Source organism: Poecile atricapillus, chromosome 8 (genome assembly GCF_030490865.1).
Source record: "Poecile atricapillus isolate bPoeAtr1 chromosome 8, bPoeAtr1.hap1, whole genome shotgun sequence".
In the NCBI taxonomy this organism is placed as follows: Eukaryota; Metazoa; Chordata; class Aves; order Passeriformes; family Paridae; genus Poecile; species Poecile atricapillus.
In genome coordinates this window covers 17,992,806-18,014,363 of record NC_081256.1, presented here as the reverse complement: position 1 = coordinate 18,014,363, position 21,558 = coordinate 17,992,806, and the positions used below count along the sequence as shown (strand labels likewise).

Sequence of the window (21,558 nt, the reverse complement as noted above, 5' to 3'; positions counted from 1 at the left end):
TTCTCTGGAATGCAGTTTTATTTCTGTTTTTTTCCTGATTCCCTGGAAGAGCAAGAAACCAAATACAAGCAACTTCATATCAGAAATGCAAAAAGTCCAGGGTAGAACTTTCTCTGTAGGGACAACTTTCTGTCCTTCATGTAAAAGACACCGATGAACAGCTCTTGATATGAAAGATGCCTCCTTTCATGTACCAAACATTCATTACTTACCTAAGATTGTTGGAGAACAATGAAGTGCCATTTGAATTCCTTAAAATGATGGCTCTTGAAGACTTCTGTGGTAGCTGCAGTTGCTTGTACATCCAGAGTTAAGGATCTGCCCTCCTGTGCATGGAGGGGTGTTTAGAGGGCAGCTCAGAACAGGATCTCTCCTCAGTAATAGTGCAATGTGCTTGTAGCTTCTTCCAATCTTTGAGCAGGTATCCAGAGGTAAGAAGTATTTCAAATGTACAAAACCTGTACTGCTTGATTCTGCCCTGGCCAGTCTTTGCTGAAGAAGATTTTTTAAAATCACAGTTCCTCCTGGTTACTAAATTTGGTGTTCTGTCAGTGAATTGTCTATCAGCTCTATCTGTGAATTGTCATGTTTTATACGCTAAATTTGAGAAATTGTTTATTTGGGTTTTGTTTCATGAAGGTTGAGAAAAAGAATTCCATTAAAAGATGGAATATACATTTGTTCTTCGTAGAATATTTTTTGCCAACAGAAATTACAATAAAATTCTTGAGTAAACAGTATCCACCTGAGATGTAACCAAGCTAGCAGGGCTGTTGGCAGCTAAGACACTAATCACCTACTTAATGTTAATATATGGCAGTGCAGGGATGATTAATAGGAGGTTTATGAACATAGGTGTTTGGCTAGTACACGTATCCTGTGTATGTGAATGATGTGGTGCCATCTCTGACATTGGCAGCAGTCCAAGGAACAGTGGGAAGAACCTGATGTTGTTGAACTGCTGGACATGCAGTGGTGCCACTGTTCCATGCCCTTCTATCCTTGGAAATGGAACAAATAAATACTCTCTACAGAGAAGAAGCCCATTTGAGTTGCTTGGAATTCAGGCACAAAGAATCCATAAGAATTTTTGCACTATTGAGAATGGCAGCCTGGTAAAATACTGGGTTTTGAAATAAAGCTCTTTTGGATTAATAGGGGAAGCCTTTATGCAAAGTATTACTGTAATTGCAGGCTCATGTTCTGATTGCTTTATCAGGGGAGATGCATCCTCAATGGCATCTTTGTTTGTCTTACAATGGAAAGAGATAGAAAATAAGCAATTAAAGCACACTTATTGAAATGCCACAAATCTGAGCATTCAGCTATGCACTTCTAGCTAAGATTGTTGGTTAGTTTTTGTATTAAAAAAAAAAAAAATATTGCTGCGGTCTGTACTTGCTTTGTAGTATTGCCAGACTAGTGACAAAAGAAAAATTTTCTCTTTTTGTTTCAACTATGATCTTCTTTTTTCTCTTCCTGCTTCTCACCCTAAAGCAGTCTTTTATGAATGTGCTCATAGAAATTAGAGGTTAATTACCTCTGTTGTATATTTGGGATCCTTGTTATTCCAATGAACCTTGTAAAGAAATACTACAGAATCTGACACTGGTAATTTCAAAAATAGATGGACTTTGCTCTGATTGTATATTGGCTGATATTTTAGGAGTGAATAGTGTATTTATTGACCTTTATGAAAATGAAAAACAAACCCCTTGCTCCCTGTTTTGTGGTCTAGTGCCACGTAGGCATGAGCAAGTCCAACATTAAATTTGTATCTCCCAGGAACAGAAGATTCCCAGAGGAAAATCAGCAGACATCTTTTATATAGTGATAAGGAAATACATTTTCTAAAGAAAATGGCTTGGGTTTATCCTCTAATACCTCGTAAGAGCAGTCTAATATTAGTGGAAGATTAACATTATTCAGTCATTTAAATGTCAAATCTTTGTGGCAAACCAGCATAGATTTTGAGTTAAATCTCAAAGACTCTTGCTTTCTAGTTGTGTGTGTCTGTGTTGCTTAATCTCCCTGGCCCAGTACAGGGGATGTTGTGATCTCCTCATTAAAGACGTCACACTGAGAAGATTGGAGTAGAGGAATAAATAGAACAAGTGCTAGAAAGCCAAGCAGCTCATCTTGGTTGAACTAAAATGCCTTCCCCATAAGTTCCCATTTTGCAGAGTATCTAACCAGCTCATTTGAGGCTCTGCTAAGTATGTTTGCATCAGGTTCTGAAATGTTGTTTTACCTCATTGTGTATCTCAGTAGCCAGTATTTTTAACATGTTACTCTGGTGGAGAAAGCAAACAAGGGCAATGGCTCCCAGAGGGGAAAGAGGCTCAAAATTTTGCTGGTGAGGTTCAGTATGGAGATTGAGCACTTTAAGTTCTGCTGTATCTGGATTGAATGTTTGCAGCCCCATCTCATTATCATTAGCCTGTATTCCTGACCTGTGCACCAGAGTTAATCTGGGCCAGGGCTGCCAGATCTGTCCAGGCTGATTCTGTGTCTCCAAGTGCCAGGGGTACAGTCGCAGCATGTATCTGTGAGACAGGTCTGCTGCTTCTCCTTGGAGCTGGCCTGTGTGGAACAGTAGGGCTGTCAGATGTTCACACACCCTTCATAAATGGAGGAGATCCAAAGAAACAAATACATGTTTTTTCATGGCATTTTGTGAAATGAAGAATGGAGCCCAGCATTTAGGAGTTCAGTGACAGGTAGATCGCTGAGATCTGAAAGATGGCTCACTAAAATGTTTAATTGTTTGTGATAGTTAATTGCATACAAAGAATTGTGTGTTGCACAAGAATGAGTAAAAAATGAGTCTTTGCCCATACTCAGCAGGATCTGGTGAGGCTGGAACTACTGGAAAGTTTTTTAAGCAAAGTGAAGTTAGGAAAAGCTCATTGCTGGAATTTACTGCTTTTTTCCAGAAGTTGGTTTTTTTTTTAATTCCAGCACTGTGCTTAGTCTTTGTCCTCCTCTGATCCCAACAGATTCTGAAAGAAGGTGATGAAAAAAGGAAACAAGGCAGGTTGCAACGGAGTGGACACTTCCTGACAGTGACTGCTTGCAATCCAACTCTGGGAAGCTTTAGTGGATATGGAAACAGCTAATCTCAAAGTATAGTTCCCTTACAGTGCAGTGCAAGGGAGTATCTCAGTGTCACAGGGCCATTTGGGGATCCTTGTAGAGCTGGTCAGGTGCAGTTTGTTCTGAAGGCACAACTCTGCCTAGCACAGAGTTTATTTTTAGTATTTTCACCAAACAGATACAAGAATTAGAAATTTCTCTAAAATTTAATTACTTGACCACTGTCATCCTGTGTTCAAGGAGTCTGGCTTGAGGCTGATGATAGAGTGAAGGTGGTACAAGGCTGTTTGGACTTACTTAAGCAAAATGTGTTTATATTGGTTCATCTCTAAGAGTCCTTTAGACTCTTAGTCCTCTCTGAATGTCATTCTGTGCAAAATTGATGGTCTCTGTACAAAATGGAGTCTGCCTGTCCCTGCCAGCAGTGAACAGCTATAGCATTTGTCCCAAGATTTTGTCCTTTCAGATTTACTGCTGGCTGCCTTTTGCAAAATTATTGCTGCAGTTCCTGGAGCTGGCAGTTTTGAGGACAGTTTGAATACATGGAAAAGTGCTGTGTTTCTACTCTTTCACTGGGCTTTTTTTTACACCTAATGAACTGTGGAAGGAAACCTCGTCTATTAAAGCATGATAGAAACTTTGTATCAGGGGCATCACAAGTTTTTAGAGTATGGAGATTTTTTTAGCTTAGGTGGCTACTTGCCTTAAATCAGCAAAAAACAACCTGTGATGTTGAGCGTGACCTGTACACTGAATTCACTGAAGCAGTTCGAGCTCAAAATATACTTCAGTGTCCAGACTTGGAAGAGAAAAAAGACAATTTTCACAGGAACTCTAGTTGAATTAATATGAACTAAAGCAGGAACAAATGCTGTATTTACCTGCATGGCTTTCCTGTTTTGTACTTCTGGTGATTTTTAAAGTTGTCTTAAAGAACAAGAATATTGAAAAGTTTCAGAGACTTACACATTTTTCTAGTTTAGAACACTTTTGTTTCTATTGTCAGAGGCAATAGAGCCATTTTGCTGTCCTACTTTAATATGGCATTTTAGACACTAAAAAGTCCTTTTAATTTTGCACAGTCCTCTTTATTTCCTTCCTGCTCCCCACTTCCATTAGTAATGCTTGACAGTGACTCAGAGCCATTCTGCATTGGAGATAGGGTGACTGAGAAACCAACAAAAGCAGGAGAAACAGAGTGAAGGAAACCACTGGCACCCACCCTACAGCATGATTGCAGCAATCTGTGCTCCTGCAGTCACTCCAAGTTACAATAAGAGTTTCCATCAGCCAGGGAGCACAGTTCCTGGCTGCCTAAAGAGAGAAGCAGTATTTTCTATTGAAACACAAGTCACAAAGCCAAACACCCCCTGAGATGTCTTTCCTCTTCTCTTACTGATTCATTGTGTGGCTGTGGGCAAGTCTTCATGCTTATTTCCCAGTCTCTACAGCAGGCAGTTATTAAAAAGCTACTTTGAGAGCATGAGTTGAAGTTTTTGTAGCACAGTATAGTACTAGGTATGGTTTAATTTACTGATCACTGAGCTGTACTGTGTGGCCTGTTCAGGGAGGAATTCTGTCTCTCCAGTTATTTGATGAGGTTTGCCTCTTGTCTGGGGTGATGACAGCGACAATGTGAAGCTGTGCAAACGGCTAGCACAGTCCATGCCAAAGCCAAATCTGTCACTAATTTCCAATCTGCATATCTGTTCTTAGAAGTACATGATATATTAATGCCTCCAGTAAATTACACATTCTCTTAAAATACATGAAACTGAACTAGTCTTCAGAGCTCAGTAGGCTGGTGTGCGAGAGAGCTCTGTATGAAGAGGTGTGAAATGAAGGAGAGAAAAAAGAGATGAAACACTAATGGGGAAGAAAAGCACATAGTCACTACATAAGCACAGGCAATTGGAAGTCATGGAGGCTTTCTGTGCTGTCAGTTGTTTATTGTACCAGGGGGACACTTTCAGCCCGAGATATTGCTTGGAGTTGGATGGATAAACGGAACAGCGGGGGGACCTGCTGATGCTCAGCTTTGCCATTCTCAATAAACATCACTTTGCTCAATAGAGAAATTATTGCGGAGGTCTTCAAGGAACAAAGGCATTGACTGACCACAAGCAGTGCTGATAAAACTGCCTCTTTAGAGCCTTTTAGGTTTGCTTTTTCTCCACTTTTCACACAAGGCTACAGGTCATTCAAGTGAAACTGTATGAAAATGCCAGCTAAGCAGCCATGTTTATCCCTTTTAAAAATTTGGTCAAAGAAGTCATTGTTCCTCTGCTCAGGTCTGTGCCCTTTCAATATGGAGAAGTGTGAAGATCCTTTTAGACATAAAATAATCCAATCCTCCGGTGTTTCAAAAATGACATTAAATCAATCCAAGCTTTCTTTTATAAGCAAGCCAGTATAATACATATTTAAAAACAGTTGAATAATTGTGTAAAATGAAGAGGCATATTGAGGTTTAAATTGCCTCATTCGTTTAAAGCTGATTTTATTGCATGATTGTCATGACATCATCTCTGTGAAGAACAATAGTCCATAACAATTTACAGGGAGATAAATTCCTGTGAGGGCTTCTAGTTGAAACCTTATCTATGAAAATGAAGTTATACACCAGAACCCCTTGATAAATTGTTTCCATGAAACTCCCTCTAGTTCACTTATTGCTGAGAACCTTGAAATGTTACCATAATAGTTCAGCTGTGAAGAAATTATTGTTTTGAAGTAGTTAAGACAAAATAAAGTTATTTCAATTGCTGATTCAGTGTTCACTTGCAGAGAGGAAAATTATTTGATGTGCTAAAATTAAAAAATGGACAAACTGATTCCAATTATTTTGGAACTTAAATTCTTTAACTTAATTTTAAGCATTCTGGATGTGGCTCCTCAAACTGTCCTGCAACCTGTCTCACATTTTGATGTAGGCCAGGCATCTTCTTTAAGGAAGTTCCAGTGTTCCAATTGTATTTTTAGTTTCTCTTGTATACACAGTGTCTCTGTTAGCTTTCTCTGTAGTTACATTCAGTTTTGTTCTGAGCTAAGCAACCCACTTTAAAATTATGTTCTGATAAAGCCTTATGGATTTTAAAGGTCACATTCTTTTCTCAGATGAATACATCATTCCCATTGATTCACCTGCTGTTTCTACAAACTCAGTATTACTGATGACATTAATTATGTTAATATTCAAAGGGTTCTTAGAACAAGCTTAGGCTTTTCTAACATGCTAGTTTTTGAGATGCATTTAAAATGCAGGGAAGAAGGGAGGAGTGGGGTGTTATTGCACTGGAAAAGAGAAAATAATTTTCTTTGTGCAGTTCCTGGTCCTGCAGGTTTTCCAAGTTATTGATTGTTTTGCTACCTAGATTGTAAAGCAATCTCCAGATGTGATCACATGTTGTTTTTCCTGCTGAGGCATTGGTATAAAGGAACTCTGTCAAGGCTATTGAGATAAGCCAAAGAAAAGCCTAAAAAACACAGGCAGCAGAAAACAGCAGAAAACCACTACATTGCTTCAGCTTGCTTTTGTTTTGGCACTGTTGTCTGGTTCTAGGAACCATTTTAACATCTGCCTCTAGAGGAAACAAAGCACATTTTTAACAGTAGCAAACAGATCTGCACAGAAGGCAGCTTGCTCCCTCTGACAGGGGAATCTGCCCCCTGAGCCAGTGATGTGTGTGTAGATTTGATTTGGAGCTTATTCCCACTTTGAATAACATTGTATTCATTGTACCACAAGTACATTTTGGGTTTCACTTTAAAGTTTTTTGTCAGGGATCTCAAATCTTAGGGTATGGGGTTTGGTTTGAGATTAGAAGAGGTGTAGTCTGCTTGGGTTGAGCTTAGTTCCCAGAGAAGTCCCAGGGGCCTTGTCTTGTAGGCTTTACTGGTGTGCCTGGGTAACAGGGCAGTCTCTTCGTCTACTGCAAATGGACCTAGGCAGCATTTTTGTTGCAGACTTTTGCAGTGTGCCTCATCATGAGTCCTGCTAAGTTGAAATGCATTCAGAGGTTCAAGCAGGAAATACTTGGTGTGGACACAGCTCAGCCTCAGAATGGTCATCCAAAATGCAGGGAGAATGTGACACATTGCAGGGAGTACTGGAGCTTCAGTCCAGGACCACCCTACTGCCCAGTGGAAATGGTCAGAGCTCTGTCTACTTAACACAATAGAAGGGAGCGATATTAACTTCTGCCCTTTTAGCATAATCTGTTATAGCCAAGGTAAGGTTGGCATGGTGTGCAGTAACTGTCTTTCCAAGAGCATGGGCCAAGAGCAGCTTAATCCAGAACTGTCGGATTTTTGTTTTGTTTGTTGTGGTGATACCACATCTGTGCAGGCACACACAAAGATGTAATGCAGAAACTATAAAGGGAAGTACAAAGTATACAGGTATATTATATTGTGTTGATCTTTTTGCTGTGATGCTGTAGCTGTTAAATATATCCCTCTGATTACATAATTTGCTGTGAAATTACTTTGTTGGTTGTTGAGGATTTTTGCTGCATTTTGTCATGTGGTTCACATTAATCTGTGGATCTCCCTGGCTTCTGTTGCGCAGCAATTTATTCTGTACAGGAGACTTTAAAAGCAGGCTCTTTTATAGCAAGTGAAGGAGTGCCAAGAGTGCTTTGAAGGGATAATTGGCTTCTTTCCATTTGAGGATATAATAGAGCACCTTTCCAGTCCCCAGCACCTCCCATCATTTGGGAGCACAGTAACCCATATCTTGTGCATCACTCCAGGAAAGTTGGTTTATAATAGATGAGTTTTAAAAAAGTTCTGCCCCTGTAAGAGCTGTCACAGCATGTTTTCTGTCTAATCAGGAACTCAACAAAGTGTGCTACTTTCTGAAAGCAGAAGTTGACAGTACTCTACCCCAAGGCTCCAATAATGTTTGAGGAATAACTTCCAGTTTTTATGTGTTGGTATTCCTGGTCACAGAATGGGTGGATGCTCATTCAGTAGATAGGATTTTGCACTGAATTTCATCCTTAGGCTAGGAGGAACACTGCCAGCATGTGCACTTGTGGTTTATTAAACAGCAGACAGCAGCATTTCTCTTGAGTGTGAACAGAGTGAATTCAAGGACCTGAATCAGCAGAACATCTGTGCATATGCTTAAATTTAAGCACACAATTAGGAGTTCTGTGGAAGAGGGATTTGGGAATTGTAATAAAAAGTGAGAGTAGAGATGGCAAAGATTACAGGATGAATGGCATGAGTGGAGGAGAAGCGTAAGGCCATTTAGGTGGTCTACCTTGTAGTCCTGTAATTTGGTAGTTACTTTACATAATTCATATTGGTCCTTATTCCTCAGACTGGATTCAAACAACTGAGATGCAAATATTCTTCTGGGAAAATATGTCTGATATAAATATAATCCCTAAAGTTTGAGCTTTACATCCCTGTAAGGTAACATGCTTGCTTATGCCGTGCTTGTGGTTGTGTCTGCTTTTCACAACAGATCATGTAAAATCAGGAGTGAAGGTTGGTGAGTCCTGATCAGAAGCGTTTTTGGTCTACAGCAGAGATTGTTGTTTGAATTGTTCAGGGCTTTCAGCTCCACCTTCTCCCAGAGGACAGGTCTCATTAACATGTAATTGTTGAGATGCTGTTTGCACCTGGCAGGTAGTGAACTGTTTTTAATGTTGCATTTCATGTGGAAAAAAAAAAAGCTGGCAGGGATGATGAAAGACCTTCCTTCTAGGAGTGGTTATGAACATTAGCCTTGTTTTTATTATGAAATGTAAGAGTACAGCAGTTCCTGAGGTTTTAGAATGGTGTAGACATAGACAGCAAGGAATAAAATGAAAAAAGGATCATTTTAACAAAAGAAATGATACCTACTGTTTGCCACAGCCTTTGAGATATTCAAGAGGTGCTAAACATTACAACATACAAATAATAGGGAGATTGAGACAGAACTTCTTTAACTCCTTATTACTTTAATGATAAATTTTGTTTGTATTCATTCTCTTCCTCAAGGCTACTTTTAATTAGAAGTGTGGTAATACAAGGCAATCTTCTGCAATGCTAATACAAGATAAGGTTGTACATTCTGATTTGTTTGAACAAATCATAGAGATGACAGATACAAAAAAGAAAGAACTTCTGACATCAGAGGTATTCAAGAAAGCAAAATTTGGATTTAGAAATGCACAAATCATTTCTCTTCATCAGGCTAAGCAAAGCAGGTCTTTGAGGCAGCTAATTCATGTCACGTATATAAAGCAAGTCAAGTTCCAGCTACTACAAAGCTTTTATGTAAGACTTTGCTGACCCAATAGGTGGTGGAATATAAATAGATCAACAGTACACTCTTCCTTCTGCTGTTCTACCTAATCCTTTCTTGCCTTCAGGATTGAAGAGTATTTGATCTATTGAGTCTTAAATCAGACATCGTTTCCAAAAAAAACCCCAAGACCCCAAAATACAAATGAATGAAAATTTCGTGGTGTAAGAGTGAGAAACTGAATTAGGAATACAGCACTGTTCTTCCTTCTCCTCCCCCTGCCACATATACAAACTTCACAAAGCTGGAACTGCCTGGCTTCCTACTTGCTCTTATCTACCCCTGTCAAATGGCTTAACATGAACCTCTTCAAAAAGAGTAATTGTATTAGACCAATATTAATTTACTTTCTTCTTTTCAATAATGCTTAGAATGCCCTCGTCATTCTGCCTGCAGGTCTGCACTGCTGCTCAGGAGGTGGAGCACTCTTTATTTTTAGTAACAATATCTCTCATGCTGGGGTGGAAGAATCTTAAACCAATTAAACACATTAGAAGATAATAGTGTGTGTGGGTTTGGTTCAAGATCTCCATTTTCTTCACTCTGGGGTATGTCCTATTAGCAGCTGTCCTATCCAAGATGACAGAAATAGTGTTGATAAGCTGCTAACTAGGTAAGCAGTACAGCTGCTGCTTTGTCAGGTATTCCTGTGTCAAGAAATCATTTGTGATGGGGTTTGCCTCCTTTTTTTTTTAAATTCCATTAAAGTTTTATACATTATCTCAGTTTAGACTAAAACTTTTTTCAGATGCCTGTTTCTTTTTTAACATTTATTTTTAAAACTAATTTCTCTCTTGTACATGATGTGGTTTTTTTCAATAGGAAGAGATTGTGTGTGTCTGTGCTTTTAAGAGTTGATGATTTGCTACTCCCTTTTAATAATGTTTAGTTACTGGGAAAAAACTTGTGAACTGGCTAGTGTATTCTGATTCCTTCAAATATGTCTGGGTCCACATATTTTTACTCTTTGTATACACTCTGATTAGCAGGGTGATTTTTTTTCTTTGTTTGCAGAAGTTGGAAAAGCATGCTCTCAACCAGCACATGGGCTTGTCAAGGTCAGAAAGCTTTTGACTACACTGACATTAAACCTTTATTTATTTGATAAGGAGTTTACACGAGGATAACGATGTTCAGATTGTTTAAATACAAGATACTTTCTAGGAACTGTGGCATGCATTCCTGCATGCATGAAGCATGGTCTAATCAGCAGGGGTAGAGCCCTGAGCTTTTTATTTATTCTTCATCTTGAATTTGACAGTCATAATACAAAGTATGGGGCAGGCTGTCCTGCATGAATTTACTTTTACAGTGGAACATCAATAAACAAAATAAAGCCAGATAGCACTTTATAGATGTCCAACACCCCAAATGTTAACATACATTTTAAATGCACAGCATTTTCAGCACAGCAATGTAACTTGTGTCATCTTTCTTGGACTGGATGAGAGAGAAATCCTTATAGGAAGAAGTTACAGAAGTCAGTAGTGCACACTAGTGTTTTCCCTCACCAGAAATAATAGGTCACTAACACTATAACTGTGTATTTCAAGTAAGGATAATAATAATGCTGTCAGGCTACTTCTCACTGAAGGGCACTTCTAATATAATACTTTTGAAAATGGTGAAATGTGATTTTAGAGGGCTCCAAAAATTGAGAAGGGAAGAGGAATGGGAAGGCAAAGCAAGTCATGGCAAGGAAAAGGAATGGTCCATTAGTTAGAGTACTGATATAGATGTTGAGAGGCTGGATCAGTTCCTTGGCAGTGCTGGGTTTGCTGTCTTGGTCAGTGTTTCATTTCCAGTTCAGAGGAACTTGGCTAGTGCTCAGTTTGGCACTACACAGCCTGTGGCCAAACCTGGGAGCTCATAACTGACTGATATTGATAGTGAACAAACAGCAAATAAATACTTGTGACACGTATTTATTTGTGCTCTGAGAGGACCATATTTGCTGTGAGAGGACCATTTTTTAAAGGTAGTACCAGTTTTTGATAATGAAGTAACCAATTTACTAAATTACTGTTCAGCTAATAATTAAGAGTGTTTGCATGGCACGATGTCGGGAAGATAAATGAGTTTGTCAGTGAGATGCTCAGATTGTCTCATTTGTTATTTTCCCCTCATACATGGCTTTTGATAGATGGCACACTGCTTTCTATGCAAATAACTTCACCCTGGCTAATTTGAATGTTTGTGTTGGGAAGATGTATGGAAGAATGGTGGATTTTTTTGGCATTTTAAATTACATTTGGGGCAGTTCTGTCCTGCAGGTTGTGTTGGCTAAGGACTTGGAGTTTTTCAGCCAGCACCACATGAAATGCCCAGCCCTGCTGCAGGTTCTTCTTGCCATTCTGCTGTTCATTTTCTCTCTCTGACTTCTCTGCCAGCCCCGGCCTCCCTTGGGTTGCTGACTAGAGAGAGAGCTCCACTTTGCAGGTTCCTGCTAGGATATGGAGGTGCCAAACAGGGACCTCAGAGGAGGTTCTTCCCCTTTCTCTTTTGCCTTAATCCCAGAACAACTGATAGATAAAATGTGTTTAGAACAGACCTAGAAGGACATAAGCAGGCTGCCCTATGTTTGCTGTTCCAATGCTCCAAGTTGTTGCTAAGTTTTGTGTGAACAGACCCTGTGCACACATCCCCTTTGTCTTTTCAGTAGGACATGGAAAGTCTCACAGCTCTGCTGAGGCAGCCATTTTCCCTTCCCCTCCTCCATACATATAATTTTAAAACAAATGTTCGCCTGTGATGCAAAATTTGCTAAAGCATCTGTTTCTTCCCGGGAGCCCTGGAAAAATGTGATCAGTGTGATGAGTTTGTGTGAGTCTGCCTGGAAACTGTGTGTGTTAGAGGATGAGTTCAATATGCAAATCTCCAACAGCTCCTATTTATACCCATGTCAAGGTCCATATTGTCCTTCTTCTGTCTCTCCATCTCCCCAGCCAGTTCCTTGAGCAGTTGTTGTAGGCAGTACTGAGTGCGAAGGGTGCGCTGCCATAGAGCAGCCAAAGAGAGCTCCTGGAAGGGCTCTGGTTTGTGTGGGCTCATCCCACAGATCCTGCTCTGTTCAGTCTCTGGCGCTGACACTGGAGAATCTTCAGAGCCACCCTGAGGAGCTGCAGAGGAGGAGGGCCTGAGGCTTATGGATGGCTGTGTCCCTGTTCAGGATGGCATCATGCAGGTGTGCAGGCTCCTTGTTTTGAGCTGTCAGTCTCTGAGTTACCCCATGAGAGAGATTTTTCAAAGGTAAGATCATTATTAACTGTCCCTTTGGAAATATGAATATTTCCTACTTTCCTGTAGATTTATTGACTAATTCGCTGATCGGGGCATTTTGGAAGCTGGCCTCACTTGCTGAGAGTGAAAAGAGAAGATCTCTCTTGGCTTAGCACTTAGCAGCTGAAGAATTCCCATGAGTGGCAGTTGCCAGCTCAACAGCAATAGAGCAACCCTTGATATTAATATTTTGCTTAAGAAAATGAGCTCAATTGGATGTTATTCTTTTTCTCATGTTATGTAGAAAGGACTCCTTTTCCAAGTGTTTTTCAAATGCTGGAGAACAGCAATTGTTTGTGTAGAATTACCTGTTATTGCTAGCAATGTTCTTGCTTCTCTGCCGCACAGTGATACTGCCTTCATCCTTTAGAAGCAGTGGAAAATGATAAATGAGGTTAACAAGCATCAGTCTAAAGTGAAAACAAAATCTGTGGCTGTACAACTCTTGTTGCATTCATTCTGGTCAGGGGTTGGTTTATTCATCTATTCTCAGAGAAAAAGCTTCTCTTTTCCTTGGCCTCCTGAGAACCAGAAACCATGACTGAAACTCAGCTAGAGTAGCCTATTTCAGAGCTCAGCAAAAAATTCTACACATGGCATTTAGGGATATAGATAGATTGTTTTCCTTATTTGCCTCCCAATCAGAAATTGGATGAACCTTCGGGATGCAGAAACAGGGAAAATCCTCTGGCAAGGAACAGAAGATCTGTCTGTACCTGGAGTGGAGCATGAAGGTACTGTGTGACTTCACTGTGCATTTGGGACTGGGTGGTGCTGCATGTCTGGGTCACCTGAGTTGCAAAGATACCCCTGCTTTGAAGGACAGATGTCACCTTTGTCAGTTGGGCAAATCATATCACCTCACTGTGCCTCACATTTTTGTTACAAATAAAACAGGAACTTGGGGATTCAATTAAAACATACTCTGGCCTGAGATTAATGCCCATTGTACAAGGAATAGTTAAGACCTTATCTGGTGCACAGTTCACTCATCCATCTAAAAGATGGATGACTGCAAACTGTGGCAGATGCAGAGGAGAGCTATTAGGAGAAGCCACTGAAAAAAGAATTACAGATGGGAGGATGGTTTTCCTTGGGAGAAGAGACAAAAAAAGCCGTTCTTGTATGTCTTAGCTAGAAAGGAAATCTGTAGTAGATAGTTTGTGCTCAGTAAATAGGCTGAGAAGTGGGGGAGACATCCAACAAAGCAGGGTAATCTGATGGTGAATTAAAAGGTGTGGGAAAATGTGATTCTGATACAGTCCTGCAGCAGAAGCAGTGAGGGCAAACAGAATAATTGTTCTAAAATTAAAACCATATGTGTCTTAAAGTCGTTATATAGTACTTGTGTATGTTCTGTATGTTCTGTGGCCATTCAGGGCAAATCACAGTCTAGACATAGCAAATGAAGAATCAAATATATAGCAGAGTGAATGTAATACATTTACTTTAAACAGGACTTCCATTTGCTTTTTAAATATGACTTCTATTTGATTTAAAGTACAAGTTTCTTTATAAAATGAAGTTTTAAGTTTCAAATCATGATACTATATTACTACTTTAATTTACTATTACCACTTAGATGAAATAAAAACAATATTATTGTGGTATCGGATTGCTGCCAAATCTTAACATTAAACTGCCTTAAGTAGTAAAAATCACAGCCTGAGCACCTGAAACTGGAATTAATCATCTAAACCAGCTTTTGACAGCAGGAGCTATTCCAGTCAGCTCTATTCAGTGACAGGGCATTCAAAACTGGGAGGCAATTTGGAAGATGCAAATCTGTAAAGTTTGGTTTCTTCCAATATAAAAGCAAATCTTGGAGTAAGCTGCTGAGGTGTAGCTGTTACAGAATCCTCACAGCCAGCGTTCATTCATGACATACAAATAGTCCTTTTATTATCTAAGAAAAGGTGTAGTTTAAAATGTAAAATCAGTTTGGCCAGGATAACTTGCTTTCTTGAATGTCCCAAATATTTCAGGTAGCTTTGTTTAAACTAAATGAAAACATAATTACATGGATATTTTAATTGAATTTCAGTTTCTAACTAAACGGTTGGACCCACAATTACGTGTGAGTAAATAAGAAATGTGTCATTCAACACTTTCTAATCTAATCAGCATTAAGCATCTGGCTAAATGTATGTTAACCATGTAAGTGCTTAAATAAATGTGCAGGTATAGTACATCCTCAAGTTAACAAAAAGCACTAGTAAACTTAGGATTAAGTCTGTGCTTATCTGCATCCCACCATGTTTTAAAATGGATTTAACTGATGAGAATCAAACTTCCTTCTTTTCTAAAAAAAAAAGAGAAATAAAAGTAAAATGAGCTTAAAATAATTAATTTCAATTAAAATTTTTGCCTGGTGGTATAAATGTAAATTAAAATGTCTTAGATGTTTAAAGGCAACACAATCCTACTTTTATTAAAAGTATTATTTATTCGGTAGTTTTATAATGTTAAAGCAAACATTCTCAGGACTCTGTCTTGGGGATGAAAGAAATGAAATTACTAAACTGCAGAATAGTTTTAACAAGTCATTTTACACTTAACTGCAAAGGGATGTTTATCCACAATGGTGTAGTCTGTACCGGTGAGTGCAGTAAAGGATGGTGCCGTGCAAATTTCCATGGTGCAGAAAATCTCATAAAAGTAATTACTGATCTTTTACATTTAAAACTTCTGCCTTACACTTTTAATTTTCTTTTTGATATTTATTTTTTTTAACCAAACTGTGGGCTGTGTATTTCTCCTTGGGGTAGGATGCTGGCTTACATTCCCTAAGCCTCCAGCTCTTGAGATTGGTGTCATATCAAGGTCCTACTCCATTAAGCTGTTCTACATTAGATAGATTTGCCTGGGGTTTGGGAGAATCTTCCTGTTATTAAACACCAGACTGCTCCCTGCTCATGGATGTTTTGATATGCTTTCCATTTTGGAACAGTTTGGCTCATAAAGCACATGCCAGCTGTCTTCCCTCCCCTCTTTATTTCTAAAAAATTCACATGAAACATTCTAATAATGCTTATTAGAACATTCAGGAAGAATTACGCACAATCACACCACTGAAGTATGGTGGGCTTGGAAGATTTTTACTGGTTTGACTCCCCTCTCATATTCTCCTGATTAAAACTCTTAATCAGTGCTCTCAAACTGTCCCTTCTCTTACTCCTCCACCTCTAAAAAGAAATCGTCTTGTGAAATATCTACCAGGTACAGTTTGCCACTTGCTGTTGGTGTCTTATCCATTGCAAGAGCCCAGAAACCTGGATTGTCAAACTGCTCTCTTAAGCCTTCCAGTGTGGTTCTGGCTTTATAGTCTGGGTAGGTCTCAGTGTTAAGGGAACAGGCATTTACTTCTCCAGGACACTTCCCAGAGCTCTGAGATGGCTGAGGAAGTGCTGCTGGGCTGAGAAACACACGTTTGTGGTTTGCTGAGGATGCACAGTCTGAAAGGGAGGGAAAAGTGAGAAGGGCTAAGAGGCTTGGTGTGATAAGCAGCCCTTTGGCTGCTGGTGATCTTCAGCACAATTCTTAAAGTAAAAATTTAAGTTGCATCTTATATTTCAACTGGAAAAATTATGGGGTTTAGTAACAAGCAACTAAGAACCAGGAGTCTGATTCTTAGAGAACAGTGTTTTATCCCTTGTTCTATCATAAGCTTCATTCTTGGCTGTGGGCAAGTTAATTAAGGTTATTTGCATCTTGGATTTCACTCTTGCAAATGTAAAAACAAATGTAAAAACAAAGTCCTTTGTGTTTGCATTTTTCCTGCTGCTATGATCTTGTATTAGTCCTAATCATTATTTCCAAGTATAGAATAATAGTACCTGCAGAAGCTGGATTTTATTCTGTCCAAGTAATGCTTCTTTATCTGTTTCACAGCTCGAGTTCCTAAAAAAATCCTGAAATGCAAAGCAGTATCTCGGGAGTTAAACTTTTCCTCAGCAGAACAAATGGAAAAATTCCGTCTGGAACAGAAAGTTTATTTCAAAGGGCAGTGTCTAGAAGGTATGGATGTCCTCAGTGTGCTGCAGCACAGGGACTGACCCCCAGCAGGGCAGGGATTAGAGTGACTAAAATGGCTTGAATGTGGTGATTTTAATTTTTCAGAGTAGCACTGAAGCACTCATCTTGTCAGGACTAATGGGCCACAGTATTAAGGATAGCATTTCATAAGTGTATTAACACTTTGTTATGTAAGCAAAAAAGCTGGGTAATCATGCCTGAGGGCATAAATCCACCACAGGCTGCCTGAGGCAAGGAAACAGGTTATTTCAGAGTCAGATATTACTGGAATTCCTGGGTTTTCCTCAGAGTGCCAGGCTGGAGCCTCTGGTTTACCTGGGTTACAGCAGTGCCAGTGACACCACAACTGAACATCTGACCCTCCTCACTGCAGTGCTGCTCTTAATCTGGGCTGGAGGAGGGGCAGATAACACATTGAGCTCTGAGTCTTTTGGTCAACCAGTTGCACACTAAACCTCAACTGGATCCCAGGGATGTCTGCAAGAAGAGGAGTGTGGTTTCCCTGTTCCCAATTAGGTGTGTTGAAATTTTCACCAAACGCCAAGGAAGTGGTGTGACCTTATCAGTACCATCAGCTATTTTAGAAAGTGAGTATCTGCTCTAAGAGGAGTGCAGGGTTCAGTGAAGTTTCAGCTGTACAAAGTAATGTAAATGTAAAATGTTGGCAGCCCAGCAGGACAGTTTTGAGTTTCCCAGCCTGTCAGGTGAAAAGTAAAAAGACTATTTGTGAATTTTCTTCTTTCAAATGCCTCTGGATCTTTTTTTCTCTTTTTTTTTTCTTTTTCTTTTTTTTTTTTTTTACTTTGCAGAATGGTTCTTTGAATTTGGTTTTGTGATTCCTAACTCCACAAACACTTGGCAGTCCTTGATAGAGGCAGCACCTGAATCACAGATGATGCCAGCTAACGTTTTAACGTGAGTGCCTTGGGCTTGCAGAATCTGAGAGCAGGCAAAGCAAAAGCAGTATGTGGCATTTCCTTGGGGGCAATGGTGGGAAGGAGGAGAGGAAACTGCTACCAACTCCAAGTCACCTCACTGCTGTTAGTTGTTGAGAGATAAAAGGGGTTAAGCCAACCTCATTACCTTCCTTCCCATAGGTCCAATTTGCATTAATATAGCAATAAAGGTTTGGAGAAAGTGAAACTGATTCTTTAATAAAGTTGCTTAATTTTTTTGGAAGGTGAGTCGTGAAAGGATTTTAAAATGTTTTACAACTTAATAGCCATTACATCCAGGGGAAAAAAACCGCAGCAGATTTTTGGGCCATTTTAAAATCAGCTATTGATCACTCATTCTTGTCCAGGGTATTTTAGTTCATGCAATATATCACCTATGGTAGCTGCTCTAGTGTTTATTTCATGACTGTAACATTTTGCTGAGCTTTGTTTCTTTAACATTGGCTTATACACATTTAGTATGTATACACATATATACATTTATATACACTATGCTCGGAGTTGTTTCTGGGGCTAAAATACCCTTAACAGGTAGGAATCTGTTATTTTACAGTCACCTGCAGGAAGATTCACACACCCTCCTCACAGTCTGCTCCTGTGTGCACATGGGCTTCTGAGCAGGGCAGTGATGCCTCAGATGTGTCACAGTAACATGTGCTGGGCATTGCACAGTGTGGGCAGTCAGGCTCCAGCTTTGGGGGGATGATGGAAAAGGCTCCTGAATGGAGGCTCTTGGGAAGGGTAACCATCCCTGCAGTGCTGGATGGGTGCTGGCAACCACACAAGGAGTGCACTGCCAGAAACAGAAGGGTTTGGGAACCCTGCTGCCAACAAGAGACAGACGGGGAGCAGCCAGTCTCACCGCAAGGTCACTGTGTCCGCTGGAAGACCTCCCTCTCCAGCATTTTCCCTCTCACTCCCTGTCTGGAGCAAAGCCAGTCACACAGAGAAGGCACCAGGATGGAAGCTACCATCACTGATTCCCATTCACAGCACGTTTCAAAGAGAGAGCAGGCTTGGAGGAGAGCACCAGTGTTCCAGTAGTGCTCCTGGCACAGCCTGCTCGGAAGCTCGGAGGTGCTGCACACACCCTCAGCTCCCAGAGCTGGACACTGTCAGTCAGTACAGGAGGAGCCAGATTTGGGAATGAGAATAAAGAAACAAAGACATCTGACAAGTTGATTTTGATCATCTCAGGAACTCAAGATGTTTTCAGGACTGGGAGTAAAGAGAAGCTAGTTTTCAAATGACCTTGAGGATTTTTGAATGTTCTATTTGTTCTCTGAAGTATGTCCACTAGTAGTGGGGATCCCAGATTCTCTCCTATTCATAGAGGTATCCTAAAGTCATTCCTGAGGCTTTTTTAGTAGAAGCCCCCAGCCTAAAGAAATCCAAAGGGAAATTTGTGGCCCAAAGAAGTCATCATTTTACAGCTGCCAAGATTTGGAGAGCCCCTCATTTTCTGATATTCCCAAAGACCTCATGTTTGTGTTTCTGAACTTGGAGAGAATGGAGATGTGATACCTGGTGCTAACCAAGACACTCTGCATGAGGAGTTCCCAAGATGACTGAGTATCAGATTGAGAACATCCCCTGACATTTAAGTTCACGCGTTGTCCACATCACAGCAAAACTTTGCACTCTCAGCAGGTCCAGTGTTAAAGACACCAAGAGCCACAGTGGAGGTAGATCTGCTGCTTTGGTTTTCAAGAGCCAGGTTGTTTAGACATAGTCAGATCACACTGCTCAGGTGTCCAGGTGTTGTAATGGTCCCAGAATTCTTATGTATCAAAATCTCAAAAGTCAGCAAGTTAAATCCCCAGAGCTTCTGTCACACCCAATCCACATTTCCATTGCAGTTTGTATAAAATATGCTTGTGTCTTTAAGCACTTCTTGAGGGAAATGACATGTTAAGTTGGTGGATGTAGCTTGCTCAGCACTAGAGGACAGAGAAGGAGAATACAAAAAGAATTCCCATTGGTTTTCACAATTCCTGCAGGAGACAGGGGCCTGAAGGTGCTGGGACTGCTAGCTTATTTTTAGCAATAGAAGTGAGCAGGAGTTTGCTTTCTGAGCACTCTGCAGCCTGAGCAGTACTGTGCTCAGACAGGGGAGTGATGGGGGGAACATTCCACACAGGAATGTGTTTAGGAGATCCCTCAGTCCTGACTGACCCTGACCAGGACAGTGCTCACTGTGTGCAGCCCCAAACCAAAGAGATCTTGTGGGGTGGTCAGGGTGTGAGCCCAGGCTTGTGTGAGAGCATGGAGAGGAGCAATCACTGTCCATGCATCCTTCTAATGCCTCTTCTTTCTCCTCCTTTCCTCCTGCAGTGGTAATGTTATTATAGAAACCAAATTCTATGATGACGATCTTCTCGTAAGCACTTCCAGAGTGAGACTTTTCTACGTTTGAGATGGGGCTTTTTGGAGCTGTTTTAGTTTTCCTCCATACAGTTCTTGGTGCAGAACCCCCCGACTATCCAGTGGAAGACACTCCTGTAGGCAGTGACCCTGGGGACCAGCTCAGCGTGGGTTGTGACCTTTGCCCATCAGTTATTTTGCTTTCTCCTCTGACAAGACCAGACCAAATCCTCAGAGATGGGGCCATCTTCTCAGTGATGCCCTCAGGAAGAGAGGCTGTCTCTGAACACAGGCAAACGATGGTCATGCAGAACCAATACTGTAAAATTATGTTAATCTCATCCTTTCTACTTCTCTGGACCCTGGTATAATCTCCCATTTACACACACACCAAACTCTCAATGCTTTTCTTTTGGGGTTAAGTTAACTTTTTCATTTTTCTCACGTTGTAGATTTTTATCCTTTTGCTGGATTTCTGTGTAACTGGTCCACACATCCTCTTACCCCAAACTTGTAAAATAGACTGTGATACCACCTAATGTAATTAAAAAAAATTTCTCAATTAAAACATTCCTACCGTCCAAAGAAGGGAAGAAATGTTAGTTTTGTGTGTTTTCCTTTCTGTTACAAAAATGGACCGCAGCAGGCACAAACTCCCATCACTCAAGCCAGCAGCAGACACTGTCTTGCCCCTTCCATAGCCCCCATCTCTGTTAAACTTCTCTTCCTCCAATTGGCTACATCAAAAAGGTGTCCTGGCTTCTCCTTGGCGTCCCCTCTGTCTGTCAGTCCCTTGGGGCCAATTGTCCCTCTGTCACTGCTTTCTCAAGCAGCACTGCACATTGTTCTGCTTTTCCAAGTGCCTGGGGACACTCAAGCCCCTCTGGAAAATCCATGTTCCCCTGAGCCCACCAGCATCACTCCCATGCTGGGCTGGGCTCCCTGGAGCTCTGCTGGGGCTGCAGTTGCTGACACCAACACTCCCCATGTGTGGAGGATTCAATGACACACGGCAGCACTTCTGTGACAGATTTCTCCAGCCCTGCTGCGACTTTTCCCTGCCGTTTGTAATCAGCTCCAGCACATGGACATTGTGGGAAGGGGCATCTCCAGCTTCTGCTCCTGAACATCACAAACAGCTGTGTAATCACTGGGTGCCTTGGTGAGCCGGTCCTCTTGCTGGGGGTGAGATCCTCAGAGCCACAGGGAAATGAAAGGCAACATTTCACATACTGGATTCAGCTGCTGGGTGTATGTGGGAGGGATACAGAGTAAATATTGTTTAGGGGGTGTGAAGTTAGACCATTAATCCTCATTAGCCGTGGCAGCGACTTTCTCACCAGCCCTCACTGATGGATCCCAGCCTGGAGCACCCACAGGGCTGAGGCTTGTCAGCAGTGACCCATCCTAGGCCAGCCTTAAAACAGACATCAGCCAAAAGTGCACCCAGCAGGAACGACAGCCAGTGAGGGTGGGACCTTTGTCCAAGAGGAGACACAAAGGTATCCAAAGAGGAAGACTAAA

The 21,558-nt window shown here is 40.8% G+C and overlaps 1 protein-coding gene across 1 annotated transcript in view; it reads left to right on the top strand.

The window, feature by feature from the left end:
* Positions 1–20,630, top strand: part of PDE6D (phosphodiesterase 6D) — a 33,803-nt gene extending 13,173 nt beyond the window's left edge. Inside the window, exons 2-5 of the mRNA XM_058843540.1 lie at positions 13,325–13,413; positions 16,571–16,696; positions 17,524–17,629; positions 20,005–20,630. Of these exons, the coding sequence (XP_058699523.1) occupies positions 13,325–13,413; positions 16,571–16,696; positions 17,524–17,629; positions 20,005–20,086 (403 nt within the window). The 3' untranslated portion in view covers positions 20,087–20,630. The remainder of the gene's footprint in view (positions 1–13,324; positions 13,414–16,570; positions 16,697–17,523; positions 17,630–20,004) is intronic.
* Positions 20,631–21,558: the final 928 nt, after the last annotated feature.